This window comes from Mustela erminea, chromosome 18, assembly GCF_009829155.1.
Source record: "Mustela erminea isolate mMusErm1 chromosome 18, mMusErm1.Pri, whole genome shotgun sequence".
NCBI lineage: Eukaryota > Metazoa > Chordata > Mammalia > Carnivora > Mustelidae > Mustela > Mustela erminea.
The window spans coordinates 21,575,518-21,593,376 of record NC_045631.1 but is presented as its reverse complement, the minus strand read 5'-3'; the positions used below and the strand labels follow the sequence as shown (position 1 = coordinate 21,593,376).

Below are 17,859 nucleotides of genomic sequence, written 5' to 3'. Positions count from 1 at the left end.
CATGACCTTAACTAACTGAGCCACCCTGGCACCCAGTAAAAGTGATTTTTTTAAAAATGGGGGGTGGAGCCTCGGTGGCTCAGTGGGTTAAGTCTCTGCCTTCCACTCAGGTCATGATCCCAGGGTCCTGGGATCGAGTCCCACATCAGGCTCTCTGCTCAGCAGGGAATCTTCTTCCTCCTCTCTCTGCCTGCCTCTCTGCCTACTTGTGATTTCTCTCTGTCAAATAAATAAATAAGATCTTTAAACAACACCACCACCAACAAAAAAATGTGTGTGTGTTTGTGTGTGTACTGACCAAAGGCAGTTAGATATGAAAGAATATATATGTAAAGTCTACACAAAGTTCTAAAACTGACAAAACTAATCCCCGGTAACAGAAATCAAACTAATCAATGGTGATGAAATCAGGATAGTGGTAACCTTTTGTTGTGGTAGGATGGGAGTAGAAAAAGAGTACCTCTCAGGAGTAAAAGAAATATGTTAAATCTTGATTTAATGTACTTACAAAAACCACTATGCTTAAGAATGATGCATTTAACAAATGAACAAACAAAACAGAAATGGACTCATGACACAGGAAACAAAGAGTTAGCTACCAGAGTGGGAAAGGGGAGGGGGCAGATGAAATAGGGAAAGGGGATCAACAGGTACAAACTTCTAGTCATCAAAGTTAAGTCACAGGGATGAAATGTGCAGCATAGGGAGTATAAGCAACTGTAGCAGCTTTCTGTACAGTTAGAGATGGTAACTAGACTTGTCATGGGGACCTCCTTGTAACATATAAAAATATCAAATCATTATTATGGACATCTCAAACTAATAGGATATTATACGTCAATTATACTTTAATACAAAAAAAAAGATTTGTGCATTTAACAATAATGTAATTATACCTCAATAAAAGTGAAAGGGGAAAAAAATAACCTGAACACAATGTCCCTAAACCTGGTCTTTTGCCAACATCCCATCCACTTGCACAGGGACACCAGAACTTAAGTGTCACCTTTGCACCTTCCTCTCTCTTACCCCCAGTCCCCAGATCTAATTAATCACTATGGATTTTGATCTAGCAAACTGATCTAGCAGTTGCCGTTGCCGTAATGACAAATTCTTGCATGTGGTCCAAAGACGCTACATGGACTGGCATCTACCTCTCTAGCTTAACCCTACAGTTCTCTCACCTCTGCTCTCTGTGCTCAAGTCACACTGGCATTCTTTCAACCTTCTCTGTTTGCCATGCTCCTTCCAGCTACAGGGACTCTGCAGACTGTTCCCTCTGGTTAGAACACTGTTCCACCCTGATGAACTCCTGCTCATCCTTCAGTTCAGGTGACATCTCCTTAGCAAAGGCTTGCTTGAGCAGACCAAATCCACTTAATATAAACTTTAATAGAACTTGGCACCTCTTCTTCTTAGTACAACTGCAATTTTTCATTTGTTGGTTCAATTAATATTTAATTATAGATTATCCTTCCTCTTGAGTATTAGCCTTATGAGGACAGAGAATGTGTCTTGTTTTGTTCCCCTTAATATTACCAGTGCCAAATATACTGCTTGGTACATACCAGGTATTTGGAAGATTTTATTTTATTCATTTATTTTTACTTATTATTATTTTTTTAATGTAATCTCTACCCTCAATGTGGAGCTCAAACTCATGACCTATGATCAAGAGTCACATGTTCCTCCAACTGAGCCAGCCAGGTGCCCCATAGCAGGTATTTAAATATTTGCTGAATAAGTTCTGAATCAGCTCTTCGGTGTTTTGGTTTGTTTCCACTGTTTCATCTAGAGATGGGCCACAAAATGATCTTCAAATTGCAGTCGTAGCACTGTTAATATTGTCATCTTTAAAAGTGAACTTATGGGACGCCTGGGTGGCTCAGTTGGTTAAGCAGCTGCCTTCGGCTCAGGTCATGATCCCAGGGTCCTGGGATCGAGTCCCACATCGGGCTCCTTGCTCGGCAGGGAGCCTGCTTCTCCCTCTGCCTCTGCCTGCCTCTCTGTCTGCCTGTGCTCGCTCGCGCTCTCTCCCTCTGTCTCTGAAAAATAAATAAAATCTTTAAAAAAAAAAAAAAAAAAGTGAACTTATTACGGCCTCAAATGATAACATACATGCTTTCTCATCAAAGTAAAGGAAAAAAAAAATACAAAAACTTTCTGTAAGATATTTTGGCATTTAAAAATTTGTATTGGACTAACCTGCTTTCATCAAAACCAAGAACAGGATCAGCTGTTTTTTGAGCCTTTCTGGTAAGAAATAAAGGAGCAACTTTCATTTTCCCTTAGAAAAATAAATACTTAGGTTAGTGTCAGTGTTTATATCTCTTCTTACCTCCAGCTATTTTCAAATTATACCACTACCTTCTTAAACTTAAAAAAAATTAAACCTTTTTACTTTCTTTAATCTTAAAAAAGACTAACTTTTTATTTTAAAAAACTTCTACACAATGATCTGGTCTCCCAATATCATTATCAGAATCTCCAGGCAACTTTTTAACTATAGATTCCCATAAGTCCCCTCCAGAGATTCTCAGCCAATATGCCTAGGGAAGGACCTAAGGATTTAGGAAATTTTTTAATTTACTCTGACGATTTTGATGCTCCATCAGGTTTGAGAACCTCTAAACTTAACTGAGGCTAAACAGATAGACAGAAATACTTAATATAATTAAGTTTGCACCACAGAAGGCAAGGAATTAAATTGATAGCATTCAGAGCAATATAATCTCTCTAAAACATTCTAATGTTCATCAAAAGCATTATCAAATTTGATTACCAGGTACACTTTTAGGAGTCTTGTTCAGTTTTTTTCCTAGCACATCATTCAGACACTGAAGTTTCTTCTGATTTTTCTCAGGATGCTTTAAAGAAGTATGATCTGAATCGATTATTATTACAGAGTCCTAAGACAGAATAAGAAAAACATTTTAAAAATACGTCATACAATTGATGTTTTAAAATGTCAAGAGGATTATGACGTTAGAAGCCCCAGGTTAAGACAATGACATTAGCAGCTCCATACCTCTCTCCGTCAGACACTACCTAATACAGAAAACATACAGTGACAATAGTGTACATTACATCATACAAGTTCACATATCCAAGAGTGGATTTATTATGACCATGGCCTTCTTTTTTAAAGAAGCATCCAACAGACTTAAGAATCAATATGACCAAGCTATAAAAATTTCAGGTATATTCTTTGAAAGCTATACATTCTATAAATGTACTACATGAAAATCTGATACATTTTCATGTGGTCAGCATACATTTATCGAGCATCTACTATGTATCAGGCAATACAGCAGGCACTGAGTACATATACAAATGAAACAAGAGCTGGCTTCAAGGTTACACCATGGCTTAGGTGATGGAAAGAGAGCTAGTCTATAAGTATGGTGAAGGCAATATTGACCAAAATACAAAAACCATAGAAGTAAAGTACATGTAGGGAAGGAAACTACTTGTCTTGAAGACATTAGCAAAGGTTTCAAGAGGAGGCATTATTCTTAATAGCCAAAAAGTGGAAACAACCCAAATATCCATCAACTGATGAATGGGTAAATAAAATGTGATATATCCATACAATGGGGTATTATTTGGCAATAAAAAGAAATGAAATATTGATGCTCCAACATGGATGACCCTTGAGAACATTATGATGAACGAAAGAAGCCAGACACAAGGGACCATATACTATACGTATGATACCATTTATATGAAATGTTCAGTCAAATCTACAGAGACAGGAACTAGATTAGTGGCTGGGTGCCGCTTGGGGAGGAGGGACTGGGAAATGACAGCTAAGGGAAATAGGGGTTCTTTTGGGGTAATGAAATGTTCTAACGTTGTGGTGATGGGTGCACAAGTCTGTGACTATAGTAAAAGCCAATGAATTGCACATTTTAAATAGTGAATTGTATGGTATGTGACTCATATCTCTGTAATAAAGCTGGTTTGAAAAAAAGAGGAAGCAGGGCACCTGGGTGGCTAGTGGGTTAAGCCTCTGCCTTAAGATCAGGTCATGATCTCAGGGTCCTGGGATCGAGCTCTGCATCGGGCTCTCTGCTCAGTGGGGAGCCTGCTTCCCCCTCTCTTTCTAGCTGCTACCTACCTATGATCTCTCTTTCTCTCTGTCAAATAAACAAAATATTTTAAAAAGAAAGAAAAAAAGAGGAAGTGTTAGCATTTGGCGGGACTTAACGTTTTGAGTAGGAATTCCTCAGGTAGAAGAGAGTACTCTGAATAGCCATTTCAAGCCAAGACTACAAAGTGGAACAAGTAAAAACTGCACCATTTGGGGGAGAAATGAATAATTTAGTGTGACTAGAGCAAACTGTGTGTATGAGGAAGATGGTTGCTTCGAGGAAAGGGAAGAGCTTTTTCAGCCTGTAAAGGATCGTGAATGACTTGATAAGGATTCAGACTGTATTCTGTAGGCAAAAGAACCCAAAGCTTCTAAAACACAACTGAAAATGATATTCTTTCTATCGCCCTCAAGGGTATCTTACAGTTCTACCCTATAATTTTGTAATGGTTTCCCTTTCGCACTTTAAGCAGCAGAAGAGGACAGAACTCATACCAATAAATATTTCTAATACTTACTTCTGTTTCTGACAACGGCTTCCTTTCAGGAAGTGTCTGATGTCTAGATGAACGTCTCAAGGGTGTCACTGTTTCTTCAGTAGCCTTTGACCTACTAATGTGTAAAGCTTTTGCCTTTTCAATCAATTGTTTTGCTCTAGATACATTTTTGGAAGCATTGCTTGCCTAAACAAAAAAATATGAAATATTAATATAGGTTAGTGGCAAACATTTTATATTTAATGATTAAAAAAATCAGAAAAGGCTGGGAAGCCTGGGTGGCTCAGTCAGTTAATCAGCTGCCTTTGGCTCAGGTCATGATCCCAGGGTTCTGGGATTGGGCCCCTCATCGGGCTCCTTGCTCAGCAGGAAGCCTGCTTCTCCCTCTGCCTGCTCTGCCTGTTGCTCCCCCTACTTGTGCTCTCTCTCTCTCTCTGACAAATAAATAAGTAAAATCTTAAAAAAAAAATTTAGAAAAGGCAAAACTTTGGAGACAGTAGAAAAGATCAGTGGTTGCCAGGAGTTAGGTGGGGAGGAGGGGACGAACAGGCCCATCATAGAGGATTTTTAAGGCAGTGATACCATACTCTTTGTTTGATACTATAATGGTGGATACGTACCATGATACATCTAAACCCACAAAATATATAAGACCAAGAGTGGACCCTAAAGTGAACTACAGACTCTGGGTGATAATGATCTGCCAATGCAGGTTCATCAGTTGTAACAAATGTACTACTCTGGTACTGATAATGTGGGAGGCCATGCAGTGTGGGGACAAGAGGTATATGGAGAATCTTGGTATCTTCCACTCAGTTTTGCTGTGAAGCTAAAGCTGTTCAAAAAACTAAAGTCCATTAAAAGGGCACCTGGGTAGCTCAGTCATTGAGTGTCTGCCTTCAACTGAGGTCGTGATCCCAGGGTCCTGAAATTGAGCCCTACATTGGGCTCCCTCCTTGGTGGGAAACCTGCTTCTTCCTCTCCCACTGCCCCGCTTATATTCCCTCTCTCACTGTCTCTGTCAATTAAATAAATTTTTAAAAATAAATAAAAAATAAAGTCCATTAAAAAAATATATATAATAGAAAACTATAATCACAAATAATATTAAATAAAAGACAAAGAAAGTTACTCAACTCTTAGCAAGGAAATTAAATTACAATGTGTCTAGTTATATTTGGTTTGCCTTTATTTCTAACTGGAAATTTATTCAGATAAATATAATTACATTTGTGGAAAACACCCAGAGAGATGTATTAGATATCTGGATGCATAGGAAAGAATTGTTGGTTATTTACCCACCATCTTCATGGCATCTGTTCTTTGATTTTAGTCACCTTTGAGGTGAATCCACTGGAGAGAGGCTAAAAAGGTATTAAGTATGGAAAAGAGCACTAGATAAGAAAAAAATTTGGCCTTTAGGCCTGACTTTGCCATTGATGTACTAAGTGATCTCACGTATTTAAATATTATCTTCCGGACAACATGCTTTCAATATTGAGTTTTACAGGTTTTTATGTTTAGATCAAAAACATCCAGGGGCACCTGGGTGGCTCAGTAGGTTAAGCGTCTGACTCTTCATCTCAGCTCAGGTCTTGATCTCAGGGTCATTTAAGCCCTGCACTGGGTTCCACGCTGAGCCCAAAAATACAACAAAAAACCAGCAAGCAAGCTGCAAATAGTTTACATTATATGATCTCTTTAAAAAGTGATGTATATCTGTTTAATCCCAGAAAAAAGTCTAGAAGGACAAACATATAACTATTAAAAGTGAGTTACCCCTTGGGGTGCACCTGAGTGGTTCAGTCAGTTTAGTATCCAACTCTTGATTTCAGCTCAGGTAATGATCTCAGAGTTATGAGACAGAGCCCCAAGTCAGGCTCTGCATTCAGCTCAGTGTGCTTGTCCCTCTCTCTGCTCCTCCCCCAACTCAAGGCTGCTCACTCTCTCTCTAATACATAAATAAAATCTTTAAAAAAAAAAATGAAGTGGGTTACCACTAGAGAGTAGAAGATTGAAAAGTTTTCATATTTCATTTTATACTCTTCTGTTTTTTAAACAAATGTTTGCTGTTTTTTAAAAACCACTGAAAAGCATAGCTATGGATATTCAAAATATACGTAAGAAGGTTAGGAAAACAAAGATTTACTTCTGTAAAACAGATGAATAGATTTGTTGTTCTGCTAGCGAAATTTCTGGCAGGCTGATGAAATCTTATAAATTCTTACAATTAAATAACTGACCTAAGTTTAAATTAACAACTCAATTACTGAAACAATCTGTTACACAAAAAGGTATGGTTTTGTGAAGGTGTGGGGAAAAAACCATACACACAAACATTTTGGCAAGTAATTCTATTATGTCTTGAAAAGCATTTTTTTCTAATATATTTTTTTAAGATTTTATTTATTTCAGAGAGCTCAAATGAGTGGTGGGGGAAGAGAAGGAGAGGAAGAGAGAGAGAGAATTTTGAGCAGACTTCATGTTTCACACAGAGCCCCACCCAGGGCTTAATCTCTCAAATCTGACTGTGATCTGAGCCAAAACCAAGAGTTGGACACTTAACTGACTGAGCCACCCAGGCACCCCTGTTATTTTTTTCTGATAAAAATTTTAAGGGACGCTTGGGTGGCTCAGACAGATAAGTGCTGTCTTGGGCTCAGGTCATGATCCCAGGGTCCTGGTATAAAGCCCTGTGTATGGCTCCAAGCTCAGCGAGAAGCCTGCTTCCCCCTCTCCTACTCCCCCTGCCTGTGTTCCCTCTCTCGCTGTGTCTCTCTCTGTCAAATAAATAAAATCTAGAAAGAAAGAAAGAGAAAGAAAGAAGCTGCCCTACAATGGAAGAGGCTGCCTTAAAAAAAAAAATTTTTTTTAAAAGTTCATGTTTATAAAAAAACAGAAAGCAGAAAAATAAAGAAAACTAAAACCAACCATAATCCTATTACCTTGAAAATAAGTAATTTCCAACATCCTACATTCTGACCATGTCACCCATCCTCCCAGCCCCACTTACTCCTGACTATATCAGAAACCTCTCTTGAGAGGTGCCTGTGTGGCTCAGTTGTTAAGCATCTGGCCTGGGCTTGGGGCAGGATCCCAGAGTCCTGGGATTGAGCCCCATATTGGGCTCTCTGCTCAGCAGGGAGTCTGCCTCTCCCTCTTCCACTCCCGCTGCCTGTGGTCCCTCTCTGGCTGTCTCTCTCTGTCAAATAAATAAAATCCTTTAAAAAAAAAAAAAAAGGGGAAGAAACCTCTCGACAGCACTTACTACTTTTTCCCTGTTTATCAGCCTTCACTGCACCCATGCGGTTTGGATCCTACTGTACACTACTTCAACTACTCTTAAAAATGTTCTCACCTCCTTTGGCTCCTCTGTCCTTCAAAACAGGGTTAAATATTTACTTTATGAGATTAATGGTAAGTACTAAGCATAGCGTCTGGAATGTGATACGCAGTCAAAAAACATGACAGCTGCTAATAGCAACAAAAGAGATGCCAATCTTCTGTCGCAGTGGTATTCACACAAGGACTATGTCACAATCACACTGGGGGCTTTTCGACACACACATACCTGTTCCTACTCACCCTGGGGAAATTAGTTTGTAAAAGCAGCTATAGTATTCTTTTTTTTTTTTTTTTAAGACTTTATTTATTTGACAGATTACAAGTAGGCAGAGAGGCAGGCAGAGAGAGAGGAATGGAAGCAGGCTCCCAAGTGAGCAGGGAGCCCGATGCGGTGTTCGATCCCAGGCCCCTGAGATCATAACCTGAGCTGAAGGCAGAGGCTTTAACCCACTGAGACACCCAGGTGCCCCTATAGTATTCTTATATACTCTACTTCTCCCTTTAGGGTAGTAGTTTTCTTTTCTTTTTTTTTTTTTTTTTTAAGATTTTATTTATTTATTTGACAGAGAGAAATTACAAGTACACTGAGAGGCAGGCAGAGAGAGAGAGAGAGAGAAGGAAGCAGGCTCCCTGCTGAGCAGAGAGCCCGATACGGGACTCGATCCCAGGACCCTGAGATCATGACCCGAGCCGAAGGCAGCGGCTTAACCCACTGAGCCACCCAGGCGCCCCTAGGGTAGTAGTTTTCAATGGGGCAGTGTGGGAGGTAGATTTCTTTCCCTCCCGGGGATATTTGTAATGTGTGGAGACATTTTTAGTTATTAGAACCAGGGAAGGTGGAGAGCTACTGGCATCTCATGCGTAGAGGCCCCATTATTGCTAAGCATCCTACAATGCACAATCAGTCCCCTATAACAAAGAATTATCCAGCCCAAAATGTCAATAGTACCAGGGTTTTTAGACCTGTACCAGAGTTATAGACCCCACTTTTTAGCCTCTGATCTACAGAAATAAACCAAAAATTCAATCATGACCTATAAAAGCAGCCTGAAGGAAAATGATTAGAATGTAACTCTTACTAAAAAAGCCTTTTTCTTTTCACTCTCTCTTTTTAAAGATTTTGATTATTTATTTATTTTAGAGAGAAACAGGAGAGAGAGAGCGCGCGCATACATGCAAGCTCAGGGAGGTGCAAAGGGAGAGAGACAAGCTGACTCAGGGCTGAGTCTGGAATCCGAAACAGGACTCAATCTCACAATCCTGAGATCACGACCTGAGCCTGACTGAGCCACCCAAGTGCCTCCAAGAAAACTTTTTCTAAGTAAATTATACTATCCTTACCAATTGCTTTCATCTCACAGTAAGCTATGTTGACACCTTAATAAACTAACCAGAGGAACAGAATAATAGTAACAGTATATGACTATAGTTACCATAACCAATCTATAAAATCTGTGTATCTTCTTCTGGCATACTACTTCTAATAGCAGTTGTTGTTTTAGGAAACAGAACACCACTTAAACAACCCCCTGAGATTTCTATTACCTTTCTAGTCTGAGAAGTAAAATCTCCATCAGTGGCTTCAGATTTCTCACATCTTTTCTTAGATTTTTTCTTAGATTTCTTAGGAGTACTAATTCTGGTGAATTTCATTCTGGGGGGAAAAAAAAAGACAATCATAAGCATTTTCATAATTATGTGTAAGAATTTCAATTAAATATAGAAAAGAACCAACCATGGCTCCAATTTCTAGACAGCTCTCTCTCTTTTTTTTTTAAGATTTTATTTATTTATTTGAGAGAGAAAGACAGAGTACAAGCAGGGGGAGCGGCTGGCAAAAGAAGAGGGGGAAGGAAGATCCCACTGACCAAGGAGCCTGATGCAGGCCTCAATCCCAGGACCCTGGGATCATGACCTGAGCTGAAGACAGTTGCTTAACCAACTGAGCCACCCAGGTGCCCTGCATAGTTCTTTAAAAAAAATTACTCCCAATTAGATTCAAACTACTGATCGAAAGTAAGGCAAACTTCAAGTTAAACTCTCAGAAAATATAAAATGTTTCCTTTTAGAAATCATAAGCTTTACAGAAAATTGCCTCCTAAGATCACTCTTCTATTGGCCAAAACCAGCATGCAAGTATATATACCTCATAGAATATAGCTCAGTTTACCCAAGGAAAAAAACTCTTATTTTTTAATCTCATGTTTGTTACATGCACAGAATTTGTTGGTTTTTTATTTATTTATTTATTTTAAGATTTTATTTGTCTGACAGAGAGAGAGCACGCACAACGAGGGGGAGCAAGAGAGGAAGAAGACTTCACACTGAGTGGGGACCCTGACAAGCGGCTCGATCCCAGGACCCCAGGATCATGACCAGAGCTGAAGAATATGTTTAACCCACTGAGCCACCCAGGAACTCCTAGAATTCATATTTGAAAAATATTTCTCTAGGAAGTTAACAACTGTGATGAGAGTTTGAAGTCATCCAAAATACATCTAAAATCCTTCTGAAACCATTCCTGACTTTAAGTTAAATGTGGAAAACAAACAGCATTTTTGAAGCTGTTTTCTTATAGTAATCAGCTGTGTTCTAGAAAAAATAATAGTCTCCAATGCTCGAAGTATTTTCCTTCCCAGATATTAAATACAGACTACTCAGAACTTCAGAACAAATACAAAAGTTTACCTAATAGGGCTCTCTGAGTCAGAAGGTACTGTTATTAATTCTGCTGTATATAAACTGTGCTTTTCCAGTAAGCTGACTGCTTTTGGAGCGGATGCCTTTGCTGGACTACCCTCTTCAGAATCAGTACCGCTAATGACTATTGTAGTAGGTGTGCTACTGGTTCTTATAGACCTTCTGGTTGGCTTGGGTGTGGAAACATTTACCAAACTGTCTTCAGATTCAGCTTTAGAATGTATAACGTTATCCTTAACTGGCATGCTGATTCTTCTTGAAGACTTCTTGTTACACGGAGAGGAAATCTTTAGGTCATCATTTGCTAAATCTTTACAAATAAGCCTTTCACTGTTAAATAGTGTGCTGTTTTTGAAAACTTCTATTTTCTTTTGTCTTAAACTCATTCTAAGTCTATTTTGATTCTGAGTATCTCTCAAGGAAAAAGTGGCTGCTTTCTTTTGAATATTGCCCTGTCTATTTTCGCCTGCGGTAGTACCAGTATCTAACATTTTCTTATCCTTTTTCTTCAGCTTTTTACGTTTCTCGTTAGGAAAACTTCCTTTCTCAGTGTGTGATGGTGAACTGCCATAATTTGAAACCACCTGGACATTAGGATTTTCTGTGATTTTTTTAGAACTATTGTCTCTTCCTTCCTCGTTTAAAGATTTTTCATTGGATTCTTTCTGCTTCTCAGACTTTCTGACTCCATTTTTAAGTGCATCGGCTGCCGGCTGCCTAAATGCTTTCATAAACTGCTGTCTTTCTTCTAGAGTGCATTTTGGTTTCACGGCTTCGCCACTTCCAGCTTCCAACACTGCCAATTCCAACTCTTCCTCCTGGATGACAACATTGGATTTTCTTTTCTGAACGGTCTGTTCATTCTCGGGATCAGACAGACTATTTTCCATTTCCAACTGCTTCTGTTTCAAGAAAATGGCGGGTATTTTCCTTGTCTTTCTGGGGGGGACAGGGTGAACTTGCGCAAGAACAGTAACTGTCTTATAGCGTCCATGTTGGGAAATGTCACAGGCTTCTGGGTCACTTATACAACCACTTTTGACCATATCTTCAACAGTTTCAGAGGGAATACAGATCGACATTGTAGAGTCGGGTATGTGTTCTGCTTTATTTTCTTTGTGACTTTTTAAAAATTCCTCGTAAGAGACAGTAATTGTACTATCATGTAAGTGGGCTGTCCCGGGTCTGTCACCTCTGGAGTCCACATCATTTGCAGAACTCTCCATCTCATTAGTTAGGGAAGGCGGACTCTGTTTCCTATCTTTACCATCTTTTGGATGGAGCTCCTCAGCCAATGGTAAGCTTTCAGATAGATCTATTATATCCCTGTGCTTCCTTTTTCTTATTTTTTTGCAATCATTTTTTGTGATCCTTTTTTTAGGATTCACTTTCTTAGAGCTTTTTATGGAAGTCATAGTGCTTGGCTGTTTTTTATCTTGAATACTTTCTGCCAGGACCTCTACATGTTTCTTGTAGAGTAAAAGAGAAGTATTACTTTCTACAAAATCATGATTTAGACTAGAGTCTTTTTTGCTATCATCACTACTAATTTTAATTGGAGATTCATTTTCAGTTTTAACACTATTCAGCCGATGCGATAAATTAACTCTCTTTCCTCTCTTCTTAAACTCTAGATTTGAGAACATTTCCAATGCTGGTTTACAGTCTTTGCTGCTGTCAGAGGGCAATGGAGCAGATGACTTTATCTTGCACTCTTTTGCTGACAGTGTCTTCTCATTTGTGGGGGAAGTCTTTCTAAAATAATCCAGAATATTACTGGATTTTGGGGGAGAGAAGACACTGTCTCCAGTCTTCCCTATTGGTGATAAATATTTTGTAATTGTTTTGCAGGAAGATCTGTCATCATCTTTCCTTCGCTTTTTGCATGCCTATCAATTTAAAAGAAAAAAAAAGCAGTTATTTCAAACAAAATAATACAAAACATAAATTGTAAATACAGATCTAATATTTTAGATATTTAGATTTTGGGATATTTGGGTATTTTAGATATTTGGATAATAAAAGGAAGGCTCCCTTAGGTAATGAACCTGATTTATTAGGAAAAAAAAAAAAAGTTTTTTCTGCCTTTTTTTTTTTTTTAAAGATTTTATCTATTGATTTGTCAGAGACAGAGCAAGCGCACACACATGCGCACAAGCTGGGGGAAGCGGTAGGGAGAGGGAGAAGCAGGTTCTCCACTGAGCAGGAGTCCAATGTGGGACACATGACCTGAGCTGAAGGCAGATGCTTAACCAACTGAGCTACCCAGATGCCGTAAAGAAAGAGCTTTAAAATTAAACCTACATTCAAATCTCAATATCACATCAGGCCGTACACTTATAATTTGTGTGTTTTACTTTATGTGTACTTGAATAAAAAGTTTCAAGGCCACTATACTTATGTACAAATGTATTAATTTCTGTTGGCCTCTGTTCATTCTATAACCTTTGAATATTACCACCCATCCCACAAAATCTGTAACGAACACATTGCATAAGAATGTGTGAAGTCAAACGCATGGTGGAGACTCTACAAATACCAATTCCATTCCCTCTTTCCTTTTTAAGTTAAAAACAAGGTATTCTTGGGGCACCTGAGTCGCTCAGTCAGTTAAGCATCCAACTCTTGATTGTGTCGGCTCAGGTCATGATTTCAGGGTCATGGGATCAAGCCCCTGCTTGCTGGGCTCTGTGCTCAACAGGAAGACAGCTTGAGAGATTCTCTCTCTCCTCCTTCAGTCCTTCCCCCCTGCACTCTCCTCTTCTTTCTAAAATAAACAAATAAATATTTTAAAAAATCATTTTATTTCAGGGATGCCTGGGTGGCTCAGTGTTTAGGTTAAAGCCTCTGCCTTCGGCTCAGGTCATGATCCCAGGGTCCTGGGATCGGGTCCCTGCATCAGGCTCTCTGCTCGGCAGGGAGCCTGCTTCCCTTCCTCTCTCTCTGCCTGCCTCTCTGCCTGTCAAATAAATAAATAAAATCTTTTTTTAAAAATCATATTATTTCTAAGAAACAGACATATAGTGAACAAACTTATGATCCTCAAATTTACTAATCAAGTAAAAATTATGAAGGACACTTAACCACAAATAAAAAAAACAAAACTTTCCAGTGTTTTGTTATTAAAAGTTACTGCCTGTCTCCTGTATTATTACCCTCCCATATCAAGTTGACTATAATACAAAGTTATATTTTTGTTGGCCATAAATTAGTACCTTACATATTAGAAAAAACTATTACTACAAAAAGCTCCATCAGTCTTTTCTTTTAATTTCCCTCAGTTCATTCGTTAAACTAAACTTCCCAGAATGACAAGAAAATTTTTTCAAAGATAAGTAATGAGGGGTGTCTGGTTGGCTCAGTTGGTAAAGCATGTGACTCTTGATCTCAGGGTTTCGGGTTCCAGCCCCACGCTGGGTGTAGAGATTACTTAAAAATAAAGTCTTAAAAAAAAAAAAAAAAAAGTAAGTAATGAATGGGGACAGGGCGCCTGGGTGGCTTAGTTGGTTGACCATCTGCCTTCTGGCTCAGGTCATGATCCTGGGGTCCTGGGATCAAAACTTCACCTGGCTCCCTGCTAGCTGAAGAGCCTGGTTCTCTCCCTCTGCCTGTTGTTCCCCCTACTTGTACACATGTTCTCTCTCTCTCTCTCTGACAAATAAATAAAGTCTAAAAAAAAAAATAGTGAATAGAGGAATTATACTCCTAGAAAATTAAAAGGTATCACAAAGCTATCGTCCTTAAAAACAAAGTACTGAGGGGCAGCTGGCTGGCTCAGTCAATGGAATGTGTGGCTCCTGATACTGGGGTTGTGAGTTTGAGCCCCCAACTGGGTGTAGAGACTACTTTAAAAAAAAAAAAAAGGCATAGTACTGATGCATGAATAAGGTAGCCAACATAATGGAATGGATTAGAAAACCAGATAAAGAAATAAGTATATATTTAGAACTTGGTATATGAGAACAGTAGAATTTAAGTTAGTGAGAAAATAAGTAGTTAATAAATGGATAATGGCACAAATTTCTAACCAGTTGGATAAATACAAGGCAAAATAAATTACTGATTAAAATTTCACATGCTAAAATGAAATGGTAAAAGCACTGGAAGAAAATGATAGTGAGCTGTTAGTATTATTATTACCCCGAGATGGTTATCAAAGGCATGATACTATGGGCCCTAGAGTCGGGCAGATCTAAGTTCAAGTGCTGGCTCTGACATCTACTAGCATAGGACCCTAAGCATATTACTTTTTAACTTTTTTTTTTCTTTCATTTTTAAAGTAGGCTCCACAATGTGAAGACCAATGCAAGGCTTAAAGTCATAACCCTGAGATCAAGACTTGACCTGAGATCAAGAGGCGGATGCATAACCAATTGAGCCACCCAGGTGCCCACTTTTAACTTTTTTTTTTTTTAAAGATTTTATTTATTTATTTGACAGACAGATCACAAGTAGGCAGAGAGGCAGGCAGAGAGAGAGGGGGAAGCAGGCTCCCTGCTGAGCAGAGAGCCCGATGGGGGGCTCGATCCCAGGACCCCAGGATCATGACATGAGCCGAAGGCAGAGGCTTTAACCCACTGAGCCACCCAGGCGCCCCCACTTTTAAATTTTTTATTTTTTCTTTTCTTTCTTTTTTTTTTTTTTTTCCCAGATTTTATTTATTTATTTGACAGAGAGAGAGAGTACAAGCAGGGTGAGCAGCAGGCAGAGGGAGAGGGAAAAGCAGGCTCCTCACTGAGCAGGGAGCCCAATGTGGGGCCTGGTTCCCAGGACCCCGGGATCATGACCTGAGCTAAAGGCAGACGCCTAACAGATGAGCCACTCTGGTGCCCCACATTTAATTACTTTTTGATCCTCTTCCCTCATCTGTATGGATACAGATAATGATACCTCAGCACAGTTGATATTAAGCAAAATTGTGTATACAAGGCCCCTACCCCTGCAATACTAAAAGGAAAGTATCATTACTATGAAATAAGGTAAGCAGGGCACCAAAAACAGAAACTGCAAGGAAAAGCTTGATAAACTGACCATACAAAAATCAAGAACTGTCTAACTCAAGTACCAAAAGTCTTTCTTCACATCCAAGAAAAGTGAGCAACCGCCCTGATTTAGCAAACAAATATCAGCACAACAACTATTAGCAAATAGACAAAAGTTATTCAATTCTAAAAAATAAGAAAGTCCGAGTCAAATAAGTGAAGGTACATCTTGGCTCACTTCAGACACCAGTATGTGTATTTCAGTTAGAATGCTAGCCTGAGATGAAAAGGTGTAAAAATACAACTGTCACTGAGATGCTACTCCATTACTTCATGACATTAAAGCATCTTTATAACGATTGCTTAGAGCATTTCACTGAAACTTGGTGAAAACATACAAATAACAGCATTCCATGCTCTAAAGCCATGAGTTGAGAAACTGATTCTTTAAAAAATTACTTTGACTCCCGTAATGACAATCTAAGCGGTAGTCTTAGGTTAGTTGAACGGACTAGTTGTTCTTAAAGGTCTTTAAGGTGGACAGACTAGGTGAACTCAGAGATTCTTTTCAAACTAAAGTTCTGATTCCTTACGATGAACCCAGACTTGATCCTGGGATCCTCTGTGACATTTCACAAGTCCAAAACATCAGGTTCCACCAACATTTCAGGATCTGGGAACTAGTCGAGGTATCTTTTGAATCCTGACTTTCCAATGTTTGTTAGCCCTTATCACAGCTTTAGGAAGCGACACACTCCAGCAATTGTTGCACACAATGTCACAACCGTGGGGCCTCACCTGGTCCCTCCCCTCCCCTCCTAGATCCAAAGTCGGGATTACCTTTCACCCACCTCCTACAGACAGAGAGATACACTAGCTCACCTCAATCTCGTAGTCCTTCACCGGAGGGGGAGCAGCTGCCGCCGCCATGGCCAGGACCCCCACCATGCTCCCAGCTTTCCGGAATGCCGGTTCCTAGGGCATTGCGCGGCCGGTCCCCGCCAGCCTGGCCATGGAGGCGGCCGGCTCCCGCAGAGGGAGCAGCCGGGGCCGCGGGGGCCGTCTCCGACTCCCCCGTGCCCACCCGGCCGGAGCGGTCGCGGAGGCTGGGCCCAGCTCAGCCGAGTCAGACGCGGGAAGAGGCGGTAAGAAAGCGCGGGCAGCGAGGACTCTGGGACGTGGCCGGCGAGCGCGGGGTGCCCTCGACGCGGGCGCCCCAGGGTGAGCGCCCTGGACTGCGATCCCGGCTGGGAAAGCAGGCCGAACACAGATCGGACCCGCGGGCTTCGGAGGGAGTTCTTGTCAATTGGGTTTTCGCGCCGTCCGGAGCGCAGGGGGCGGAGCTTACGATTGCTTCGGGAGACTGCGCGGACGGTGAGCAGAGAGGGTCAAAATACTTCTTGGGCGAAACTGCAGGAGGCGGGCTTCGTCTCATTTGGGGATTTCAAACTAGCGGGAATTTTGGATATTTGAACTTTTTTTTTTTTTAACTGTTTGGTTTTGTTCTTTTTTTTTTTTTTAAAGATTTTATTTATTTATTTGACAGAGATCACAAGTAGACAGAGAGGCAGGCTGAGAGAGAGACAGAGAGAGAGAGAGAGCGAGAGGGAGAGAGAGAAGCAGGCTCCCTGCTGAGCAGAGAGCACAATGCGGGACTCGATCCCAGGACCCCGAGATCACGACCTAAGCCGAAGGCAGCGGCTTAACCCACTGAGCCACCCAGGCGCCGGGAGATTTGAACTTCTGACACCCAGTTTCACGGATGAGGATAAGATTTGACTAAAGTCCGTTTTCGCAGAATTAAAACTCTAGATTTTTGACGTCCCAAGCTAGCTCTTTTTCAAAAGTGGAAATCTGAAAAATACAGGAAAGGAAGTAATTGATTATATTTTTTCCCAGAAGGAATGTTATTTGGATTTTGCCAAGCATCCTATCTCGAAATACACTCTTTCAGGATCCGAGATTGCCACTTTTAACCCTCAGTTGAGCTAAAAGAGGCATTTCTTCCCGTGGACTTCATCCTCTCCCGCAGCTAGGGGCCCAATGTCATGGCCTCAGCTGGTGGGAGTGCTCAGCTGTAACAGGGTACTAGTACTCTGCTGGTTTGTAGTAATGATAATCTCATACGTTATTTGCATTGTTTTCAAGGATTGGTTTAGCTTTGACTTTTTTTTTTACATTAGTTGCAGTGACATATAGAGTATATTTACTTTGTTTGAGTGCATAGTTTTAACTGGATGAT

General features: G+C 40.2%; 1 protein-coding gene across 3 annotated transcripts in view; it reads right to left on the bottom strand.

Moving 5' to 3' along the window:
* The window catches only part of ATAD5 (ATPase family AAA domain containing 5), a 51,262-nt gene extending 34,680 nt beyond the window's left edge, over positions 1-16,582 (bottom strand). For all 3 annotated transcript variants that reach the window (XM_032319604.1, XM_032319601.1, XM_032319603.1), the window contains exons 1-6: positions 16,500-16,582; positions 10,624-12,524; positions 9,481-9,589; positions 4,612-4,776; positions 2,783-2,909; positions 2,206-2,287 (exon numbers count right to left, since the gene is read on the bottom strand). In XM_032319604.1, coding sequence (XP_032175495.1) covers positions 2,206-2,287; positions 2,783-2,909; positions 4,612-4,776; positions 9,481-9,589; positions 10,624-12,524; positions 16,500-16,565 — 2,450 coding nt within the window. In that variant the 5' untranslated portion in view covers positions 16,566-16,582. The remainder of the gene's footprint in view (positions 1-2,205; positions 2,288-2,782; positions 2,910-4,611; positions 4,777-9,480; positions 9,590-10,623; positions 12,525-16,499) is intronic.
* Positions 16,583-17,859: the final 1,277 nt, after the last annotated feature.